Genomic DNA, 22,990 nt, shown 5'->3' with positions numbered 1-22,990 from the left:
CCCTCAAAGTAGGGGCATGGACTGCATGTGATAGGAATCTAAACTGGATATAAGCAACAAGCCATACAGTGGTGTATGTAGAATCCTGGTATATGACCTTTTTCCTTTCTTTTCACACATCCAAAACTCACTGCAGGCTTTCATAATTTCCTATCTCGATTACTGCATCCTTTTTCTCTCTGGCTTCTCTGAAATCTGGGCCACTCTATCCAGTCTATACAAAAATGCATCATCTCTGCTCTTCGTTCTGATCCCATCCTCCTCTCTTTGAATCCCTCCACTGGAAACTCTTCTCTCACAGTATCAAGTTGAAATTTCCTGTTCTTTTTGACTTTCAATGCCTTACAAAACTCTTCCCATCCCTGTTTATCTAGTTTTTGTTCTCTTTTTATTGCATGCACTTCTGCTCATGTATTTGCTCATACAAACACTTCCATGTTTTCACCCATGCTGTCCTTGAATTGCTCAGTAAGGTTCCTCTACTCCAGTGATTTTTTTTTTTTTCAAACTTTCGTACTTGTGACCCATTTTACACTGCAAGCCTCTGAATGTGACCCCCCCCTTTATAAATTAAAAACACTATTTTTATATTTAACATTTATTATAAATGCTGGAGGCAAAGCGGGGTTTGGGGGTGGAGTCTGACTGCTCAGGACCCCTCTCCCCCATGCAATAACCTTACGATCCCCAGTTTGAGAACCCCTGCTCTACTCTCTCTTCTCCTTCAATTCCCTCTCGAGACCTGCTTTTCTCATGTTGCCTACAAGAAACCAGCCAGTACTTAATAGCGAGGCTTACAAATATAGAAAATTTTACGTATGATGCCTCTCCCCCATGTTTCATGTTTGTCGTTGGATTGTAACACTTTTGGAATTGGGACCATATTTACATCTGTCCATAAAGCTCCTAGCCCAGTGGAGCCCTAATCCTGATACAGGACTTGGACATTACCATGAAAGAAATATTTAATAACAGTGATGTCACAAGAAATTCTCAGGCCCATGGCCTGCCTTAATCTGGCCCTGATTCTATGCACACCACATCATGGGACATGGCTCTGCCCTTATGTTATGGTCTTGCATCCCATTTGAAATGGTAGCAGCAGGGCCTTCCATTCTCAGAGAGGCAGGGGCAGCAGATCCTCTTCTCTTCCCCTGGAGTGCACCAGCAGCCCATTGGATGGTCTTCCCCCAGCTTTCTCCAAGAGAAGCAAGGGTGGCAGTAGGAGGGCCCCCAGTTCTTTCCTCAGCACCTGTAGTATTTATTTTAGTGGGTGAGCTTAGCCCACTGCATTATTCTCCTTCTGCTACACAGACCCATGTTAGGATGATGTCAAGTTTGGTGGGGGGATGTTTGCCAAGATTGGAAGTTAACACCCCATTGAGATACTGGGGCAGTTCATATCTGTTAAAGCTACTGCTTTATGCTCTCTGCAAGCTCAGGCAGATGTCATTGCGTTGGATCACGTTTTCATGTTTTTCTTCACAATTGTTGAGGGCTAGAAATGTACTTTTATTTTATTATAGATGGAGCTGGTAACTGCTGCTATAATTGAGGTTTCCTGGCTCTTCTCAGTAGAAGACCTTGTTTGGCTTATAACTTTTGCCAAACTTAAACTGTGTAGGCTGAAATTGTCCATGCTGGGTGTCTATCTGACAATGAATCTTTTTGAAACTTTCAGCAAAAATGGTTCAGCTGTTTAAGGGGAAATATCCTTTTGCCTGTATTAAAAATTCTTACAACCATTTTGTTGAAAAGCTGTAATGCCCGCTTTGGAGCGAGGTCTTGAAATTTGGCCAGGGGAGTTGCATTTGTGTCAGGGATGTGGCTTTTGCTTTTCCCATGGAAGTCTTCCCAAATTTGGCCAAATTATAAGATGATAAAAATCTAACAAATGCTCCATAAAAAATTTGTTAGTGTGTGGCAGCCAAATTTTCCAAAGATTCTGTCTGCACTGAGCATACTCCAGCCTGGGATTGCAGAGGCTGAGCTGGACCTTTTCCCTGCAGTTGCTGCTTCTGGCTGCTGTGACACTGGAATTGAGCAGAGAGAGACTCTTGTGCTCTCAATATTCCCCCTGCTGGTGACCAGGCAGTGTGAAGCAGGAGCAGCAGCTTGACTGAAATGCAGAGGGGACAAGAGCTGAAAGGGAGAAGCTACTGGGACTGGCTGGGCAAGGAGACTAGGGAAAAGGAGCTTGGAAAGGAAGACTGGCACTGGGAGCCTTAGATTTTACAGGGGGCATGGGGAGAAAGATTGGGATTTGGACATGGAAAGAAGGAGACTAGGACTGGAACTGGGTTTGGGGAAGAAACTTGTATGCGACTGACACAGGGACAGGTCAGAGGGGACACAGGTAGGAGGAGTCTGGCTTGAGGGGTCAGGAAGTGAAGGGTCTGTACCTAGAAGAGCACACTTCTCTCCACTTCCCCCAAACCCTGGAATTGAACCCAAGGTTGCTGACTCTTGACGTTCCTCTGCTGTCAGCAAATACTTGTGAAACACACTGCAAAAGCATATGTCATCTTCTTGATGACCCCTGAAAGATCAAGATGCTTTCACGTGATAGAATTTCTGGGTTTTAAGTTTGTTTTGTTTTTGTTTACCTAAGAAATTAAATATACAAAACTACATAAAGTTAAGGTTGCAAAGTCAAACACTCAAAAGTTACAAAATATGGGGATTAAGATTGCCTATGGAATCTTAATTCAGATCCCTTATGCATGTATGTTATAATACAGTCTTTAATTACATGATTATATCTTAAATTTTGTCCAGGACCCCTGCCTCATTCAGGGTACAGGATGGACCTGATCTGGGGATAAATTAGGGTTGTGTAGCGAAAGAGACGTGTCTTGTTTGTTGCAGAAGTTGGAAAGTTTATACTATTTGAAGTACTTGGGATGGGTGTCTATAGCCCACCCAAAACTGAAGGCCTGAGTTCAGGGAGAGGAACCACTGGACCCATGCATCTATTGAATATGACAGTTGGGGACAACAAATGGAAAAAAAAAAAAATAGGGAGGGGGTGAGGTCAGAATATAAATATTGTTCGTTTAAAAAATTTTACATAATATGAAGCTAAATAATCTAATGTCCTAGCAATTCTAAATTTGACTATTTTTGAAAATGACTTAGTTCATTGTCCTTTTTCTTTTTATAACAGAGGAAAAACTAGGTTAATAGACTGTTGAACAAATTATCAAAAATAATCCCTAAAACTTCAAGTTAGTTGGGGTATAGTAAAACTGCATTGTGAGGACAAATTAAAAGTTCCTTATCCTTCATGATATTTGGATGACAGTAAAACTTTCTGGGGTGTTCTACCATCTCCAGACGAATTCCAAATTAATGCAGGTTAGCTGGGTTCAGTAATGTACATGTAATGTTTGTTTTCTCAGCCCTGCAGCTTTTATGTCAAGAAGATCACCTGTTCAGCCTCACTGATATTTTCAATCCTTCTTTTAGACGTCAGAACAAGAAACTAAAGGTCTTCCGAGCAAAAAAGGAATTGTACAATCTATAGTAGGTCAAGGCTATCACCGTAAAATAGTCCTTGCCTCACAATCAATACAGAATGTTGTTTATAAGTAAGTATGCAATTTTTCTCTACTCTGTTACTTTCTACTCATCTCTTTAAGGGTGTATGGCTGTTTACCAGAAAAAAATATTCTAAACTTCCCTGTCTTTAAACGTGAATAACTTTATTCATGTGAATATTCCCATTGATTGATTTTTTTTTTTTTTTTTTTAATATGGGACTACAAACATGGTTAGTTACTCATGTATTGAAATGTTTACAGGCTTGGGGTCTTAGTGGGTGTCTAGTGTTGGATGGGCAACAGAAGGCTTATTTATGTGTTTAATGAAGCTCAATTTTTAGTTGGCCATTTCCTAATTTAATCTTTCTCTAGAATTCATGTTTTCCACCTAGTTGCATGTTCAATTGTTTATAGAAAGGGAAATTATCACAAAAAACCCTATCCTAGAAAGTAGCCTAATAGATAAGATGTACAAAGTTTTATTACTTGTTAGCTAAATTATCTCATCTTGTAAAAGCCATAACACTTGAAGTAAGATTATATGTGAATTGCCCTTGCATTTCTAAGTGGTGGAATGTATTGGCTTTGTCTTCAGGCTTCACAACATAATGTGTGCACGTATTCTGTTCCTGCACATCTTGTTTTCTTGTATGTGCACTGATGCTGTGTTTAGATCTTTACAAGCCGAAGTATACAAACACAAAGGAAAAAGTGCCCCAGGATTTTGTATCCAAAGGATCCGATTTTACCAGCCCTCTATTTAGGGAGTTCCTGTCGGAAGATATGGGACTTCCATGGATGGAGCTCTAAATTGGGATATAATCATTTTGTTGAGTGCATAAAGTAAATATTTAAATGTAACTTATTAAAGCATGAAATTAATCTTCCACTGGTCCATAGGACAGAGTTGTTCTGTGTCTTCCTGAACTCTCTTTTTCTAGAGCATTATATTTTTTTGAATGAAGTAGCAATAATATTAGTATAGTTACTAGTTAACCTCCATCTTTCAAGTGATGGGCAGTCCTCCGCTATCCCTGTAGCCAGTATGGAGTTTGCAGCGATTTGTTTAAGAAATGCCTTGCTGTTGCTGCCGGAAGATCAGCAGGAGCCAAAGCAGGAAAATGGATCTAAAACTAATAACCAGTTGGGAGGAAATGCAGAGAACAATGAAAGCAGTGAAGCATGCAGGTAAATGCAATAGTAGATATTTCAGTTGTTTAAAAAACTTCTGTTTGTTTTTTTTCATCCACAGCATCTGAATGAGATTTCTGTGCCTATTGCCTGTCCTGTAGTTTGACAAGTAGAAAAATAGAAAACGTAAAAGGTGATCTCAAACACATGCAAAGTCATTCTGTTACACCGTTAGCAGTTTTAAGTACTGCTAACCAAACTCGAGTTAAAATTGGTGATTAGACTTCCACCATCGCACTTATTTTCTTTCAAAACAAAACAAAAACTACCCTTCAACAATTAAATTGATTTTTATGAATGTTTTCACTGTCTTTTTACTTAAGTTCTACTAAATATTATCAATACTAAATGTGTTGACGGTGGTTTTTGTTTTCCCAGTCACCCTGGGGGTGCACATACTTCTGTAATTCTCAGGACTGGTCTATGTTGAACACTCACATTGGAATAGCTATGTCTCTTGGGGGTGTGAAAAATCCACACTGGTGACAGATGTAGCTATGCTGACCTAACCCCCAGTGTAAAGAGCACTAGGTCAATGGGAGAGTTTGTCAACCTAGCTACCACCTCTCAGGGAGGTGGACTAACTACAGTGACAACTAACTACAGACTAACACTGCAGCTGTGCCACGGAAGTGCTTCAGCGTAGACCCTCACTAGAGCAACTAACTACAGAACCCCTTCCGTCACTGCAGAGTCTCCACTGACACACTACAGCAGCACAGCTGCTGCAGAGGCAGCTATGCTGCTGTAGCATTTTAAGTGTAGACAAGCCCTTAGTGTCTTATACTTCAGTTCTAAACATCTGCCCTGGCCTCAGATTTGCTACCTAGACAAAGCACTCTTGGGTGCTGTATGCGATATTATGCTTATTTCTGAGGTGGGGGATGGAGGTTGGATTTAGGAAGTGTGAAGGAAAGAAGCATACAGTTGGCAATTTAAAAATATAAACTACAAAAAATGACAAATCTACAAAAGGAATCTTAAGAAAAAACTCAATTGGTTTATAAAGTTTCTCAAAATGTAACAAAACCAGTGAATGTCAGATCCAACATGGAGACTTTTGGTTTCATCCTGATTTCTCTTTACACACTTCTCTAAACTTCCATATAAAATCGGGGGTGTTGGAGAAGAGTATTAACAAAATTATGTAGAGAACTTTTCTTGGTTCCTGCCTGCACTGTGCCTGGTGTAATGCCAGTGAGTCCCTCACTTTCATGGACGCAGTCCTCGGAGAAAATGTTTAGAACACCAGCTTTGGGGGGAAAAACAGGTAATGCTGGAGGCCTTAGTTCTTTTAAGGAAAATAATAGAAAGTTGCATTTTGTTATACCCAAGTTCCAATATATAGTACTGAAAGTGCAGAAAACCCATTTATCCCTTTAACAGTTAAGTAATTCAGTCTATGTGGGGTATTTAAAGGAAACTTCTTTTCATTTTCTTTTTCTTTTTTCTTGCTATTGGGAGTATTTTTTCCCCACCATCTTTCCTTAGAAATCCTTCATGACCACAGTCCACAACTTGTGATTTTTCTTAGTGAATCTTTCCTGGTGTGTCCCTTTTCCTTAACAGGAGTGAGGAAGAGAAAATGTGCATTGTAGAAGAGGATTTCTTACTGTCATATGATTTCTAAAACATATGCTTCTATAACTAACATTTTCACTATATCTCCCAAGGAACATTGTTGCCCCCCCAAAAGTCCAGTAACTAAGTATTCTCTTCCTGAATTCATGCTGCCAAGTTCTGAAAGGATTTTCATCCATTCCTCTCAGCTAGGAACCTTGTCTGCTTGGAGGTAGGGGGTAGGGACAATAGAAGAACCAAGATGGTGACATTCTCATGAAAATATTGTACACTCTGGACCTTGTAACAGACATTCCCCTGGTGAAAAAGAGGTGGTTTTGTGTGTTCTACAACTTTAGGTACAGGTTTCCTTTAATTCTGTACTTCTCTTGATGTTTGGTGTGAAGTTTGCACTGGAATAACGTCTTCATCTGTACATGTATGAGGTAGTGCTTGTGGTAAGCAGAGATGAAGCAGTACTAGACTTGGGTGAAAAATTTCTCACTGTTTGTGAAGTGGGCGAAAATCCAGACCAAAACCTTGGTCTGTCGTATCCAAATTGTGTTGCTTTTTCTGCCGAAATGCAAGTGTAATCTTTCCCCACCTCCAGAAGGAAGCTGTTTTTTCAACTTATTGTAAACTGCAGTTCCATGTTTGCCAGTGCAGAAATTAGTGTTTGCTGCCAAAGATGGAAGGAAAGCTTTCAACTTTCAAAATTTTTGTTCAAGAAAAAGAAATGGTGAAAATACAGGTTTTGAGAGAGAAGTATGTCTTGAATTGTCCAATATTTGTGTGTATTTCAAGTTTCACATTAAATATTACTAACTGAAAAATAAGTGGATTCTTGGTGTGGTTTGTGGTATTTATTTATTATATGATAAAGAATTACTCTAATTTGACCATACATTGCTAAAAAATTCAAATTGTACTGGGCCTCTTCCTGTCCTTCCCCTAAGTTAAAAGGAAGGAAGCTATCTCTAATACAAACCCAGCACAATCTGCATCTACCAGATTTAGTCATTTCTCCTGTAGAATTCTAAAAATAGCTTAAAGCTGCGTAAGGTAGTGTTGGTGTTTTTTTTTTCTTTTGTTGGTAAAAGGTTGTCACTGCCTCCCCTCCCCCACCCCCCAAAATTGGAACTGTTAATGTTATCAGTGCTTGAAGTATTGCCAGCCCTCACTTTTTTGTTTCTTTGCCCAGCCTTTTCCATTTCAACATGTAGGATTCTTGCTTTTTTTTTTTTTTTTTTTTTTTTTTAAAAAAAAACACGGGGGGGGAGGGTATTAGTGTCCGTTGTTATTGCATTTACATGCCTTTTTTTTGTTAAAGGCTTGAAGGTCACTGCTCGCAATTAACGAGCTGTCTTCATTTCAGCAGTAAAAGTCATGAAGGAGATAAATTCATTCCAGCTCCACCTTCTTCACCTCTGAGAAAACAGGAATTAGAAAATTTAAGGTAAGTACTTCTATTGCTTGGGAACTTGAAACTGACAAAAACAAGCAGAATGTCAGACTGTAGTTGAAAAGTGTTTTTTAAAAAAAGTCACTTTGAACTCAAAAACTACATCACAGCTGCTAGGCATGGAATGAACTATCAGCAGATTACAAGGAAATTAGATAAATATTAATCTAAGAGGAAGGCACTTTCCTTCCTTAAGGCTACATTTTTAATTAAAAGAGTAAAACTCAATAAAGAGCTGGGTACAGGTAAAAAAACCTGTAACTTTGAGGTTTGTACACAAGTCTAACGTCCCTTTTACTACATTTAAAAAAAAAGGGGGGGGGAAGCATGCTCACTTTACATTCAAGAATCTGTGATTCCTGCTGCTATTAATGGAAATGATTGAGATTTCATTATGTTGCCTTTTCCTTCTAGAGCACTTGTAAGGCTAGCTTTCATGCCAGCCTATAATATCCCATCTTTCTCAGACAGATCGAAAATCAAAATTAATGTTAGTGCATATGACACTTCCACATCAGGACTCTCCTAACAAAGGTGACGGGGTAGTGAACTGAGGTTTTGAATCACATGTGATAGCCACCATATCCGTTTTAAGAAACTAGCATATTCCCCTGAAGAATGTTAAGACAACTAAAAGTTATTAAAGTAATCTTGGAGGGTTTTTTCGTATGTAAGTATAATCAAAACAAGTTTTCTAAAGACTTGTCTAGACTAGGATTTAAAGATGTGATTTGAGCATGTGTTAGTTAAATCGGGCTAACTAGTACGTTTTAAAAGTCTGGCTAATACAAGGAATGTCTTTAACGTTGCTCAAGTGGTTGATTTTAAAGCTTGCATCCTAGCATGTCTTCATGTTCCAAGGCTACAAGTAACTGACTAGTTTTCCATTAGCAAATTCTTCAGACATATGGTGCTTATACGTTGAATGTTAAGCAAATAGTACGTAATGGCAGCTGCTGGTTTTCTCTTTACATGGGTGAGTATAGAATGTGGCAAATTTGCAGACCAAACTAAGTATGATTGTTTGTTTATCATGGATTCTAGAAGTTTATTTTATTTTTAAAAATCATGACTTCACATTTTGAGATGTGTATATGAGATAGTAAGTAAGCAAGTAAGTATGCATGTTAAGCTTTATTTAATCATACTTGGCCTTTGACTGTACATAATATGAAACTGAGTTTGAAAAAATGATCTTTGTCCCATCATGTTTTTGACCTTTTTTAAAAGTACAGTTTTTCACCTCAAATTCCTCAATCGCTTCACTTTAGCTCTGCACAAGTTACTGAAATCTCATGCTGTACCATTTGGAGAAAGAATCATACACATATGACCTTATGCGAAGTGCAAAAAAAATCTGAAGTGCACACATCTGCTATGTGTGGCAAAACCAAGCCGTTGCTGGAAACCCCAGGTCAACTAATACCATGTTCTAGTGTTTTAAAACATCAGGCTGGAAAGTTCCAGCAAAAAGCCACCTCTACCACACTGGGACCATTACATCTCCATTCCTTGGTCATCCCTGCCCATTACCTCAGAACTGGATTGGAGCAGTACCAACCAGTGAAATCTGGCTGCATTAAAACTAAAATGCATGTGACCTTAAAATCCAGTGCTCTGTTGAACTGAATTCCTCAAGTGGATGTAGTGCTGTAATAATTTTGCTTTCTGTCTATATACTGCTGCTTGACCTATAAGTGCTACCATTTGGTAAAATGGAATGTGAAAATCATCAGAAGATGGTGGTGATGGTGTGTTTTGGGTTTGTGTGTGGGATTTTTTTTTTTTTAATAGAAACTGGAAGCCCAGAATAAGAGCTTAATAGTTTAGCTTGTATTTGTTGTGCTCCCTTTTAATACAGAAGCCCTGATCTCTGATCCATGCACAAGCAAACAGTGGTTTATACTTTCAGTCCAGTAAAGATGTGCAAAGAAACGGTTTGACATTTCAGCCTTCCAAAACTAGAAATCGCCACTCTGGCGTGGAAGTAAATTGGACAAATTAAACAAAATATGAAGTTTTGTCATGGTCAGGCAATTGATTTATAGACCAAGATTGATCACTGACTCAGACTGAGCCTTGCGTGTTGTAAAATTACAGCTAAATTACATCGAACTATGGAGGCTATTAAAGACCAGGAGATCAGCAACAGTATTGCATAGATACAGTGGGTCAGATTAGTGCACTTGCAGTAAAAGCTTCAAGCATTAGACCTTCAGGGCAAAGCAGGGGAGATATGAAGGTGTGATGACCAGGCTTCTGTTCCTCCTCCTCCTCCTCCTTTTGAGAAATAGAATTAAGTGGTGGAGGAATAAACAGAAGACTCAACTTTTTCATGGCCTTTCCTAACTCAAGTCTGATTAGTCAAATCTTATGTATCTCTTGCTTTCTGATTTTTCCTATCACTGTGTAAAGCTTCCAGTAAATACGTTTCTAAACTTAAAATTACTCCTGGGGGAATTCTGTGTCACTGCACAATACAGAATTCTATATTTCCCCTGCAGAATTGGGGCTGCTGGCTGCCACTAGGGGCTGCTGGACTCTGCAGAGCCCAGTGAGTGGAGTACCCAGCCAGGCAGGGATAGAGGCTGCATGCTGTGGCTGCCCAGCTTAATTCTCATTCTCCTGGGGACGGGAGAGGGCCTGGGAACCCAGCTCTGGCAAAGGGTGAGGAAGGGCAGGGCCGTACCACACCATGTTCCCTGGTGAGACAGTAAATAAACTGGGGGGAATAAAGGCTCTGGGGGTGCAGGTGTCTGGACCAGGGGGTGCCCTGCAGATGGGCTCTTTGGGGAGAAGGGGTGCAGGTGCCTGGGCTTGGGGGTGCTCATGGCTGGGCTCTGGGGGGGTGGAAGGGGATGCTGGTGTCTTGGCTCTGGGGATGCCTTGTGGCTGGCCTCTGGGGGAAGAGGGGGGCAGGTGTCTGAGCTCTGGTGCGAGGGGACAGGTGTCTGGGTTGGGGGGGTTCCCTCTGGCTGGGCTCTAGGGAGAAGGGGTTGCCCCACGGCTGGGCTGGGCTGGGCAGGGCAGTGCCCATGGCTTGGCTCTGAGGGGAGGGGGTGCAGGTGACTGGGCTCTGGCAGCACACACTGTGGGCTCTGGGGGAAGAGGGGTGTAGGGGTCTGCACTCTGGGCGGGAGGGAGTAGGTGTTCGGGCTCTGGGGACCCCATGTAGCCACCTTCAGTACTCCCCAACTGGAACTGGGTTGCAAGGGCTTCTTTAACTCTCTATTCCTGGGTAATCTTTTTTGTCGTCTATATTGTTGACATACTTGTTGACAGGTGTTTTGAGATAAATTACCAAAATAATTGAAACTAGAGTGATTATATTGTGATATTTTGATAAATAAAAAATGCAGAATTTTTCAGAATTTTAAAATATTTTGGTGCACAATTTCCCCAGAATTATTAAATGCAGTTTCTTGTATAACTGGTTCTTTTGGGCAAAAGGAACAGGTGTTATTTCTAGTCTGTTCTAAAACATAGTCTGCACATCATGTAGAGTCAAATTCAATCCCTTATTGGAGTTTGGTGGTGTTAACCAAAATCAAATCTCAGCTCTAGCCTTTTCTGTTCACAAGGTTCTTCAAGGAGTGTCCTTGTGCATGCTCCACTTTAGGTGAATCTGTGCCCCAGCGCTTGTAATCGGAGGTTTCTAGTAGCAGAGCGTGGGTGGTTCACACATGCGCTATCCCTGTCTCATGCCATCTCTGGCGGTTACATAGTGCTGTGCGACCAACCCCCCCTCAGTGCCTTTTCTACTGCCTTTGGCTTGAGATGGAGCACTTAGAAGTGCCTCTGTACTTTCTCTAGTTTTAACTTTAGAATACTAGTTAGTTAATCAATAGTTTAATTACTCTTCCCTGTTTTTGTGTTTTGTTTGGTTTTTTTTTTTTAAGAAAAAATAACTTTTTTTTTCACTTGGGTATTTAAGTTTCAGTTATTAGGATACCCCTTAGTGTAGTATAGTTACCTTCTTCACAGGAGAAACCCTACTCCTGAGGGGCATGCCTGGCTCCCTGGGTTTTAAACATTACCTCACTTGCTGGTCCTCAGTTGTGGTGGGTAGACACTCGGTGTGTCTGCTGCCTCGGTGAGACACACATCTCAAAAGTGCTCCCACTGCCACAGCTTGAAAGTCTGTGCCAGGAAGGCGAGAGACATGCAGCTAAAACTTCTCATGATGGAGAAGTCTTTGTGCCCTGCATCCGATCTGGGATCACGGGCCCCTCCTGGGCAACAGTCTCCCACAGCAGCATCTCACAGAGATTCCCCTTCACCCTCTCAGGGGAATGAGCACCCTGCCAAGAAAGTTACACAGAAGCAGGCTCCGACCTCCCCTCCTTGGGAATCCAGCCAAAATGTGGAATTCCCTGACTTGGCAGACCCCATTGGTAAGGCTAAGATTCACAGAGGTCACGGAAGCCACAGAATCTGTGGCTTCCAGTGACCTCCGTGACATTGGGGACCCTGCAACAGTCCAGCCTCTGAGGGCAGTTGGGGATCCTCCCACAGCTGCCCAGCAACTGACCCCAGAGCTGCTCAGCAGGTAGGGGTCAGCTGCAGCCCTCCAGACTCTGCTGCTGGCAGGGGTCTCCCCGCTGCTCCCCAGCCGCTGCAGGTGGTGGGGGACCCTACTCCAGCTGCAGCCCCACAGGACAGTAGCGGGACACACACCCCCAGCTTCAGCCATGCAGGTACCCCTCCCAACCACTGGACAATGGAGTCCTTGCAGCTCCCAGTTGCTGCGGGGTGGGGCAGGGTGCTGGACCCTCCTCCCTCCCTATTTTGTGAGGGATGTTTTTAGTAAAAGTCAGGGACCGGTCACGGCTTCTGTGACTTTTTTGTTTTGTTTTGTTTTATTGCCAGTGACCTGTTCCTGACTTTTTTACTAAAAATATCCATGACAAAAATCATAGCCTTACTCATTGGTACTGACCGCACCAAGACCTTCCACCTGTGAGTTAATGGGATCATCCGGTATCGTGGGTACAGTGCAAGCAAAAGACCCTAAATGAGCTGGCTTGGAAAAAGGCATTAAAGGAAGACCTACAATCCCTCCCTCGGTACTGCTGGAGCAGCTCAAACATGCAGCACTGGGCAGCGCTACAGGCTATGGCACTACCTTCTGCCTCTATAGCGCATAGCGTATGACCCCTGGCACCGTCAACTGCAGCAAAGGCATCGGTACTGCTGACAACACCCTCCTCGGTACTGATGCTCTCAATACCGCGGCAGTTTCTCTGCCACAAAGATCTTCTAGTCTCCTCGGCACCGGAATCTCCACTCCTCAGTACTGATTTCACTCCAGCACACTCGGTACTAAGCCAACTTACCACATCCCCAGATCAACTCCTTCTTTATCTAGCGATGAAGATGATGAGGGTGAAGAGGAAATCTACTCCTCACCTATCCACACAGCTACTAGAATCTACTCAAGACAGTAGCTCTCTTCACACATCTAGGCCTACAAGTAAACAAACAAAAATCAACACTCACACCTGTGCAGAAACTGGAGTTCGTTGGGGCCTACCTCGACTCTCTGGAGGCTACAGCCTCACTGCCTTGACATAGGTTTAGCACTTGAGTAAATCATCACAACGCAAGCCAGTCCCCAGACATCGGCCAGGACCTGCCTCCAACTGTTAGGCCACATGTCAGCAACGACATTTGTGTCAAATATGCCAGACTGCACATGTGATGCCTGCAAGGCTGGCTCAGGACCGTATATATTCCACACAGACACAGCATTTACAAATGTTTTACAATGCCAACCAAAGTAAAATGAAAAAAAAAAAAAACGCTCTTTACGTTGGTGGACGCAACCAAACAATGTTTATGCAGGAATTCCATTTGCACAGAACCTTCCATCGATGATACTCCCAACTGATGCTTCTCCGCTAGGTTGGGAGGCACACCTGCACAACCATACAATCCAAGGCCTCTGGTCCCCATTAGAATCCACATTAGACATGAATAGGCTGACCCGCAGCTCTAACAGGTTTATCTCCCATCATTCTTCCCAAAACCTCACGGGAATAAACAAGAAGCAACACTGCATGCTCCTAGATGTCCAAAGAGTGCTAACATTTTATATTGAGAGGATAAAGACGTTCAGAAAATCACCAAAGTTATTTCTTTGCATCACTGAACAATCTAAGGGAGACACCATATCTAAACAGAGGCTATTTAAAAGGCTCTCCAACTGCATAGACCTTTGTTATCACCAACAGCTACAACCCCCACTGGGGACCTGCACATGCTGCACTAGAGCACTCTGGGTGCTTTGATAGCCTTCCTCAACAATATGCCCATTATGGACATCTATAAAGCAGCAACCTGGGCATCAGCCCATACGTTCACACAGCACTATGCCATAGAGCAGCACTCATCATCAGACTCTCTATTCAGACTTACGGTTTTATCATCCGCTAAGACTACAACTCCTCCAAAGACCCTCCCTTCCACCAAAGGCCATTTCTCTACAGTTATCTAAAGTGGAGCACCCACAGGGCCATTCCTCAAAGAAGAGGAAAAGGCTACTCCCCCTGTGCAGTAACTGAGGTTCTTTGAGATTAGTTGTCCCTGTGTGTGCTCTGCTACCCTCTCTCCTCCCCACTACTTTGGAGGAGTTGGTTTTTTTTTTTTTTTTTTCCACACTAGAGACTCTGCAGTAGAGAGGGAACTGAGGGGAGGTTGGTCACAAAGCGCTATGCAACCCCCAGAGGCAGCACGAGATGGGGACTGTGCATGTGCAACCCACCCAGGCACCACTATTAAAAATCTCCAATTACAGAGGCAGGGGCACAGATTCACCTAAAGTGGAGCACCCACAGAGACAACCATCTCGAAGAAACTCACCCTGTGCAGTAACTGAGGAACTTTCTCTTCCTTAAGACTGCTTGGCCCACAGTCTAGGTGCTCTTTCTACAGACCCATTCTGTCTCCCAGATATCCAGATGGGATAACAAGCCACATAGAACCCACATTTTTTTTCCCAGCAGAATCAACACCTGTTAACATTGTAAGTAGTTTCCGGCAGATGAAAGTTTTAGGGATTTTTTTTTTTTAAAATGGGGTAATGAATGCAGTACTTGGGGTTTCTTCTTTCTGTTAGTACCTTTTTGTTTTTATATAAATTCCTGTTCATAATCATGTATCTGTTCTAACTGTATTTTTATTTTCTGTTAAAGCATACAGTAATTTCTTAAGTTATGAGGTATACACTGTCTTCTAGGCTAACTCCTGGTTTACCTGTTGTCATAATATCAAGCTTAACATTTGCTTTGCTCCAGTTATGTGCAGAAAATCTAGCTTTAGTCAATTAAAGAAAATTTTCATTGGAATGAATGAGGAGTCATTGCTGATATTTTGATTGTTTTTAAACAGTAGAGGAGTATAATACTTGAGATGGAAGGTATTGAGTTAAAATATAAACACATAGTATGGCTCTTTTGTCTGTTTGTGTAAAATATGACTATTATATGTCAAAATTATTACATGGTGTCATGTTGTAAGAAAATGAATGTATGTAATCCTTTCTTTCACAATCAACCATTGTTATCTATTGATGTAACCTGACAGCATGTCAGGAAAAGCTTGTCAGTACAAGAATTATTTTACTGCTTCTGGTAAAGAACATCATAGCAGAAAAGGAAAAGAGAAGAAAAACATTGATTTAGTTCTTGTCATACTTGCTTTAACTGATAGTTAAAACCGTGTGACTTGGTATCCTTAGGGCCTGGGTCGATATAAACAATTTTTGGGCTTTTGCATGTGGCTGTGTAAAACTCCATTCTGTACAGAATCTAATGTTAACTAACTGCCTTCAGTTTTGCTGGAAGAGGAGCTGTTAAAAGAAAAACTAAAAAGATTTAAAACTCGTATCTTGATGGTCAGTTAAAATTAATAGAAAATTCCAAGAGCCAGCAAAGGGGGGGAAAAAGTTCTATATTCTTTAGATTTACCATGTCAGCTAGTTGGACTCTAAAACTTCATCTTTCCCAATACTTGAATGTTCTTTTAAATAGCTTTGAATGTGTGTTTTTGTACATAATTGCTTATATCATCATAGTTTTAAAACAAAACAAAAAATCTTGTCATTTTAGAGGGATTTGTGGGGACGGTTAGAATTAATATGTAATTTACCATACATACTGAACTTGGTAGTTGTCTTAATCTTTTACATTCCAGATATTTGGCAATTGCACAAAGTAACTAAGCAGAGATTTATTTATTTTATTTTATTTATTTTATTTTATTTTTTATTTTTGGGTAACATGTAAAACCCCTAACCCACACACCATGTACGAAAGAAGAAACTTTGAGTTTCAACTTCTGGGTTTTTTATGAGTTCTTCTGTTGTAATAGTTTCTTCAGCCTCCTAGCTTCTGCATACTTAGCATACTTTGAATAGGAAGTCAATCCCTTTACCTTTCTGCTGCCCAGTAGAATTCCATACAATGTTTTAATATGCTAGAACAACCCAATTCTGTTAGGCTTCACTGAACCTGATGTATCCTCTCTGGGCCACAGATTACAAGTGAAAGTGCTATAAAAACTATTATAGGGATCAAGAGAATTGTTGGTGCCTCTTTTTATTTACCTAGTCTTCCTCTTTTTAGGCCTAGTGTAGCTAAAAAAAAATCTTATTTTACTAATCTTTTATATTGATAGATCATTAAATCATGGTCTCAAATAATAGTGAATTTTCTGCTTTAGGAAATCCCTTCAGGAGTTTTATTGCTCCTCTGATGGCTGGCTATGGACACGTGTGGTGCTAAAAGTGCTACAGATTGGGAGGGAAAACAATGTAGCTATAGGTGCATGAATAAAGGGGAGAAACTATATGACAAGTAGAAACACCAGTTACTGGATAAAGCACTAGAAGATATACTGTAGAGAATAATCCTGTGTTGTCTTTTCTCTCTCTAATTCTGACTTGTAGTGTTTAAAATACTATTTCTGCTGCCTCTATTCACTGCAGTATTGTAGAAAGTTTCAGGCCTCTGTTTCAAAGAATTCATAGATTAATCTGAGTTTAAGGCCAGAAGGGACCATTTTTATCGTATAATCTGATCTCCTGCATAACACAAGTCATAGAAAAACATCAGACCTTGATTTTAAAATCTCCAGTGTTTGGATAATCAACCACAAGCCTAGGTAAATTGTGTCAGTGGTTAATTACCTTTACTGTTTAAAAATTTGCAAATTTGTCTGTTTTCAGCTTGCAGCCGTTGAATCTTGTTATATTTTATCTTCTAGATTGAAGGGAACAGAAATTTGATAAGAGGGCTCTAAGTAGACTGTGATCAAGTCGCCCTGTAACTTTCTCTTTTTGTTAAGCTAAATAGATTGAGCTGAAGCATCTGGCACTGACCACTGTTGGAAGACAGGATATTGATCTAGATTGACCATTGGTCTGACCCAGTATGGCCATTATGTTTTTGAGCTCTTTAAGTCTGTTAAGGCTTATTCTCCAATCCTTAAATCTTTCTCATGGCTCTTCTCTGCCCCTCTCCTAGTTTATCTATCCTTCTTGAAGTGTGACCACCAGAACTGGACACAATATTGTAGTAGCAGTTGCACCAGGGCTAAATACAGAGGTATTAAAATCTCTTTACTTCTGCTCAGTACTCCCCTTTTATACGATCAAGGGTTCCGTTAGCCCTTCTGGCCACTGCATTGCACTAGGAGCTCAAGTTCAGCTGATTTATCCACTGTGACTCTCAAGTCTCTGTTAGGCTTAGTCTACGTTAGAAAATTAGGTTGATTTAACTGCCTTGGTTAAGAGTATGAAAAATCCACACCCCTGAGTGCTGGTGTTAAATCGACCTAAGTCCCTGTGTAGACGAAGCCTAAACTTGTTCCATTGACATAGCTAGGCGCTTGTTGAGGAGGTAGATTACGAGAGTACTGCAACTGTCAGCGTAGGTAGTGTCTACACTGAAAAAAGACAGTAGCGCAGCTGTACCACTGTAGCATTTAAATGTGGAAAATCTTAGAATCACTGCTTTCCAGAATAGTTTCCCCCATCCTGCAAGTAGGGCTTGCATTCTGTGTTCCTAGATGTGACCTTGCATTTGGCCATATTGAAATGTGACTAGAAAATAGCTAGGTTTCAGAGTAGCAGCTGTTAGTCTGTATTCGCAAAAAGAAAAGGAGTACTTGTGGCACCTTGGAGACTAAAATTTATTTGAGCATAAGCTTTCGTGAGCTACAGCTCACTTCATCAGATGCATTTGGTGGAAAATACAGAGGGGAGATTTACACACACACACCATGAAACAATGGGTTTTATCATACACACTGTAAGGAGAGTGATCACTTAAGATGAGCCATCACCAGCAGCAGAGCGGGAGGGAGGAAAACCTTTCATGGCGACAAGCAAGGTAGGCTATTTCCATCAGTTAACAAGAACATCTGAGGAACAGTGGGGGGTGGGGTGGGGGGAGAAATAAAATGGGGAAATAGTTTTACTTTGTGTAATGACTCATCCATTCCCAGTCTCTATTCAAGCCTAAGTTAATTGTATCCAGTTTGCAAATTAATTCCAATTCAGCAGTCTCTCGTTGGAGTCTGTTTTTGAAGCTTTTTTGTTGAAGGATAGCCACTCTCAGGTCTGTAATCGAGTGACCAGAGAGATTGAAGTGTTCTCCAATTGGTTTTTGAATGTTATAATTCTTGACGTCTGATTTGTGTCCGTTTATTCTTTTACGTAGAGACTGTCCAGTTTGACCAATGTACATGGCAGAGGGGCATTGCTGGCACATGATGGCACATATCACATTGGTAGATGCGCAGGTGAACGAGCCTCTGATAGTGTGGCTGATGTGATTAGGCCCTATGATGATGTCCCCTGAATAGATATGTGGACAGAGTTGGCAACGGGCTTTGTTGCAAGGATAGGTTCCTGGGTTAGTGGTTCTGTTGTGTGGTTGCTGGTGAGTATTTGCTTCAGATTGGGAGGCTATCTGTAAGCAAGGACTGGCCTGTCTCCCAAGATCTGTGAGAGTAATGGATCGTCCTTCAGGATGGGTTGTAGATCCTTGATGATGCATCGGAGAGGTTTTAGTTGGGGCTGAAGGTGATGGCTAGTGGCATTCTGTTATTTTCTTCGTTGCGCCTGTCCTATAGTAGGTGACTTCTGGGTACTCTTCTGGCTCTGTCAATCTGTTTCTTCACTTCAGCAGGTGAGTACTGTAGTTGTAGGAATGCATGATAGAGATCTTGTAGGCGTTTGTCTCTGTCTGAGGGGTTGGAGCAAATGTGGTTATATCGTAGAGCTTGGCTGTAGACAATGGATCGTGTGGTATGATCTGGATGAAAGCTAGAGGCATGTAGGTAGGAATAGCGGTCAGTAGGTTTCGGATATAGGGTGATGTTTATGTGACCATCGCTTATTAGCACCGTAGTGTCCAGGAAGTGGATCTCTTGTGTGGACTGGTCCAGGCTGAGGTTGATGGTGGGATGGAAATTGTTGAAATCATGGTGGAATTCCTCAAGGGCTTCTTTTCCATGGGTCCAGATGATGATGTCATCACTGTAGCGCAAGTAGAGTAGGGGCATTAGGGGACGAGAGCTGAGGAAGTGTTGCTCTAAGTCAGCCATAAAACTGTTGGCATACTGTGGGGCCATGCGGGTACCCATCGCAGTGCCGCTGATTTGAAGGTATACATTGTCCCCAAATGTGAAATTGTTATGGGTGAGGACAAAGTCACAAAGTTCAGCCACCAGATTAGCCGTGATAGTATCGGGGATACTGTTCCTGACGGCTTGTAGTCCATCTTTGTGTGGAATGTTGGTGTAGAGGGCTTCTACATCCATAGTGGCTAGGATGGTGTTTTTAGGAAGATCACCAATGGATTGTAGTTTCCTCAGGAAGTCAGTGGTGTCTCGAAGATAGCTGGGAGTGCTGGTAACGTAGGGCCTGAGGAGGGAGTCTACATAGCCAGACAATCCTGCTGTCAGGATGCCAATGCCTGAGATGATGGGGCGTCCAGGATTTCCAGGTTTATGGATCTTGGGTAGCAGATAGAATACCCCAGGTCGGGGTTGTAGGGGTGTGTCTGTGCGGATTTGTTCTTGTGCTTTTTCAGGGAGTTTCTTGAGCAAATGCTGTAGTTTCTTGTGGTAACTCTCAGTGGGATCAGAGGGTAATGGCTTGTAGAAAGTGGTGTTGGAGAGCTGCCTAGTAGCTAGGCAGTGTTGTGTTTTTAATTTGGTATTTTATATTTATTTCAGTTTGCAGATTTTCTCCATATTCTGGAAATTCCATTGTTTGCTATTTGATTTGGGTATCAATTCATATCTTTAAAGAGTTGCATTGTATGTCATTGTAATTCTCCCCTTTAATCAGTTTTGAATGACTGGATTTATCCTGGTTAGCCTTTTTACATGGATTAAGCTAATTCCAGTAGCTGGTTGAGGTTCAATAACCTGAGTCTATGCGGGCTGACATATCTTATTGTCAAGTCCTGCAAAACAGGTTGTTTGACATAATCTGGCAGTTTAAAAAAAAAATCTTTTTTTTCCAATGCAAACGAAACTTTAGGGAACAGAGAAGCAGACTAATGCTGGGACTCTCCAGTGCTTAAAGACAGCCTGTGGAGTTTTCTCAGAATCCTCATCCGGAGGGAAAAATTAGTTTGTCTTTTCCCTTGTGATGCAATTTTTTCCACTCTGATTAACTGTCAGATCTCTTGACTGTTTGGTTTAATAGGTTTGACAATGAATCTGAGTGTAAGAGGAACAATACTGCAAGCAAGAAAATTTGATATAAATATCTTGCTCTTCTCTAGTTGCTTGTTGCTGTGCAGTATCTTTCCTAAAATACTAATGAATATAGGGGTTTCCAGACCAACAGCATTTTCACTGGAGGGTAACTTGTGATGGCGAATGAGTGTCCTTTTTTTTTTTTTTTTTTTAATTGAATGTATAGAAAGATGTGGAAGGGGGAGAGAGAGCAAATTTTTGCTTGGGACAGAAGTAGTAACAACTCTGTGTCAGTACAGGCTTGGCCTTTTTATACAGATTAGTCTTATCAGCTAAATATCTTACCATTCTCCTTGTTAAAAGTAGTGCTCCCTTGAGACAGAAGAAAACACGCCAGTTAGGACTTTCTCTCATACTGAATTCTATTTCTTTTATTTATTGGAAACCTTTCAAGAATATTTTAGGGAGCTGAGGTGGAAGCCTTTCTCCCTTTCTTGAAAGCTTTTGTGAGGCTTCAGATTTCATGTGACATATAAGCATGATAAAGAGGAATAGAGGGTGGGGAAAACAGTGGAAAAGTTTCTTACAGTATTTGTATATAATTAAAGAGCATGCCTCCTGGGAAACAGGAATAAAGACATAACTTACTGCTGGACCAAAAGTAGGCTTGACAGTTGCCAGAAAATTGATGCTATAATAGCCCACCTACTGGCAGGAGAATCAAATGCATTCTTCTCTCAACTTCCAACATGAGACCTGTCTGAGGATCCATTTTTCCTCCTTGCAGAAGGATAGAATCTGTTCTTGCAGCAAGGAGTTCCAAGGCAAGGAAGGTGAAGGCTCATGCCCTGAAGACAAAGCAAGCCTACATTGAACGGTGTCTTATGAAGTGGAAAAATATTCCAAAGTGCTGTGTTTAAGGGGTGGAGAAGGAAAAAAATTACAAACTATAAAAGCTTGACCTAATGCTGACATCCTAATGTGGGACTATTGTTTGAAGATGTGGAATGTGTGATTCAGATTTTATTACAAGAATTTCAGGAAACCTTGTGCAGTTTCATGCATTTCTAAAGCACAAGTAATATCTAAAAGACTGTGTAGTTAAATATCTCTGGCACTTTTATCTCATAGAATCTTCTGATGCAGCACTACGATTTGTGTTGAAATCAGAATTATCAGTTTTAAAATAGTGGAATCAGTGTAGAAAACTTCAAACTGTTACTTTAATACTTTAAGGTTTTATGGTCGCATTCATATAGTACAAATACTATAAAGTATCAATATGATAGACCCAAGTGGCTGTTAACAATTTTTGAATAAAAGGCTTATTACAATAAATCTATGATGCAAGGAGATTACATATCCAGTTACATGATGCAGTATCACTTTATTGCTTCATAAAATGGGAACATATCAACAAGTTCAAGGCTAAAAGAATCTAGAACACAAGTAATAAAAGTATAATTTGTGTGGATTTTCTGAATATTATAAAGTGCTGATAAAGTGAGAATTTGGAACTTTATTTTACTGGACAAATTTTATTCCATCCAGTGAATACTTCTTGACAAAATATTTGAGCCTAAATGTGCTGAGCATTTTAACATGTTTCCTGTTGCAGGTTCATGGACTATAATACAGTTGCTTTGGAGAAAACAGTATAACTTAGTTCTTAAAAGTTCACATTTTCTGGAGATTAAAATAGGACTTTTTATAGACCAGCTAAATGTTCATGTACTGTTCCTATATAGGAATCCTGAATTTACACACTGTTATTCCAGCCATTCAGCCTCTTCACAGATTTGAAGTTTGGCATGCAAATCACTGTTGACAGCCAGTAGGCCCTCTTGGACTGCTTAAAACTATGAAAGCCAACCCCTTGCACGATGTTACAGATTACGTTTGTTGTAATATGCCATTTAGAAGTCAGGCCTGAAATAGTGTGATCTGAAAAAAGGATTCAGGCCTTCTTATATGTATATCAAATAATCAGCTATCCCAACAGCTTAGCTGTTCTTTCTGCCCAAGTCCTCTTAGAAGGACCCAGCATGTCTTTGAGAATTTTCTATATGTATGTATTAATACAAGAATTGGACAATTACATTTGGATTTGAAACTACAGAATTTTTTTTTTTCTTTTCCTCTTCCAGGTGCTCAATACTGGCCTGCAGTGCTTATGTTGCTCTGGCTTTGGGTGATAACCTTATGGCTTTGAATCATGCAGATAAACTTCTTCAGCAGCCAAAGCTGTCAGGATCTCTTAAGTAAGTCTGGATTGACCATTCTTTTGCCCCTGGTATCTGGAAGAATCTGAGTTGAAGTGCCAACATTTTTAACTTGTTGCCAGTTCTGCCTTTAAGTCTAAGAACGCAAATATAAGATCTGACCCTTTTCCCCCTTGAAGTCTGTGGCAAAATAATCACTGACTAGCAGGAATGGGGCCTAACTTTTTATATATGAAATCTGTATAATTGGAATGGTCAGATTCTGTAACTACTTTTGGTGCTTCTTGTTAGTTTTGAAG

The 22,990-nt window shown here is 40.9% G+C and overlaps 1 protein-coding gene across 6 annotated transcripts in view; it reads left to right on the top strand.

The window, feature by feature from the left end:
- CNOT10 (CCR4-NOT transcription complex subunit 10) overlaps positions 1-22,990 on the top strand; it is a 60,327-nt gene that overhangs the window by 25,631 nt on the left and 11,706 nt on the right. For 4 of the 6 annotated variants that reach the window (XM_043508986.1, XM_038388930.2, XM_038388934.2 and 1 more), the window contains 4 exons: positions 3,469-3,590; positions 4,554-4,730; positions 7,669-7,749; positions 22,617-22,730. In XM_043508986.1, the coding sequence (XP_043364921.1) occupies positions 3,469-3,590; positions 4,554-4,730; positions 7,669-7,749; positions 22,617-22,730 (494 nt within the window). The remainder of the gene's footprint in view (positions 1-3,468; positions 3,591-4,553; positions 4,731-7,668; positions 7,750-22,616; positions 22,731-22,990) is intronic. The other 2 variants (XM_043508987.1, XM_038388931.2) reach the window with 1 other exon arrangement.

The sequence above is a fragment of the Dermochelys coriacea genome, chromosome 2 (assembly GCF_009764565.3).
Source record: "Dermochelys coriacea isolate rDerCor1 chromosome 2, rDerCor1.pri.v4, whole genome shotgun sequence".
Lineage (NCBI taxonomy): Eukaryota > Metazoa > Chordata > Testudines > Dermochelyidae > Dermochelys > Dermochelys coriacea.
Note: the sequence above shows the minus strand (reverse complement) of the source record. Positions and strands in the feature narration are given on the sequence as shown.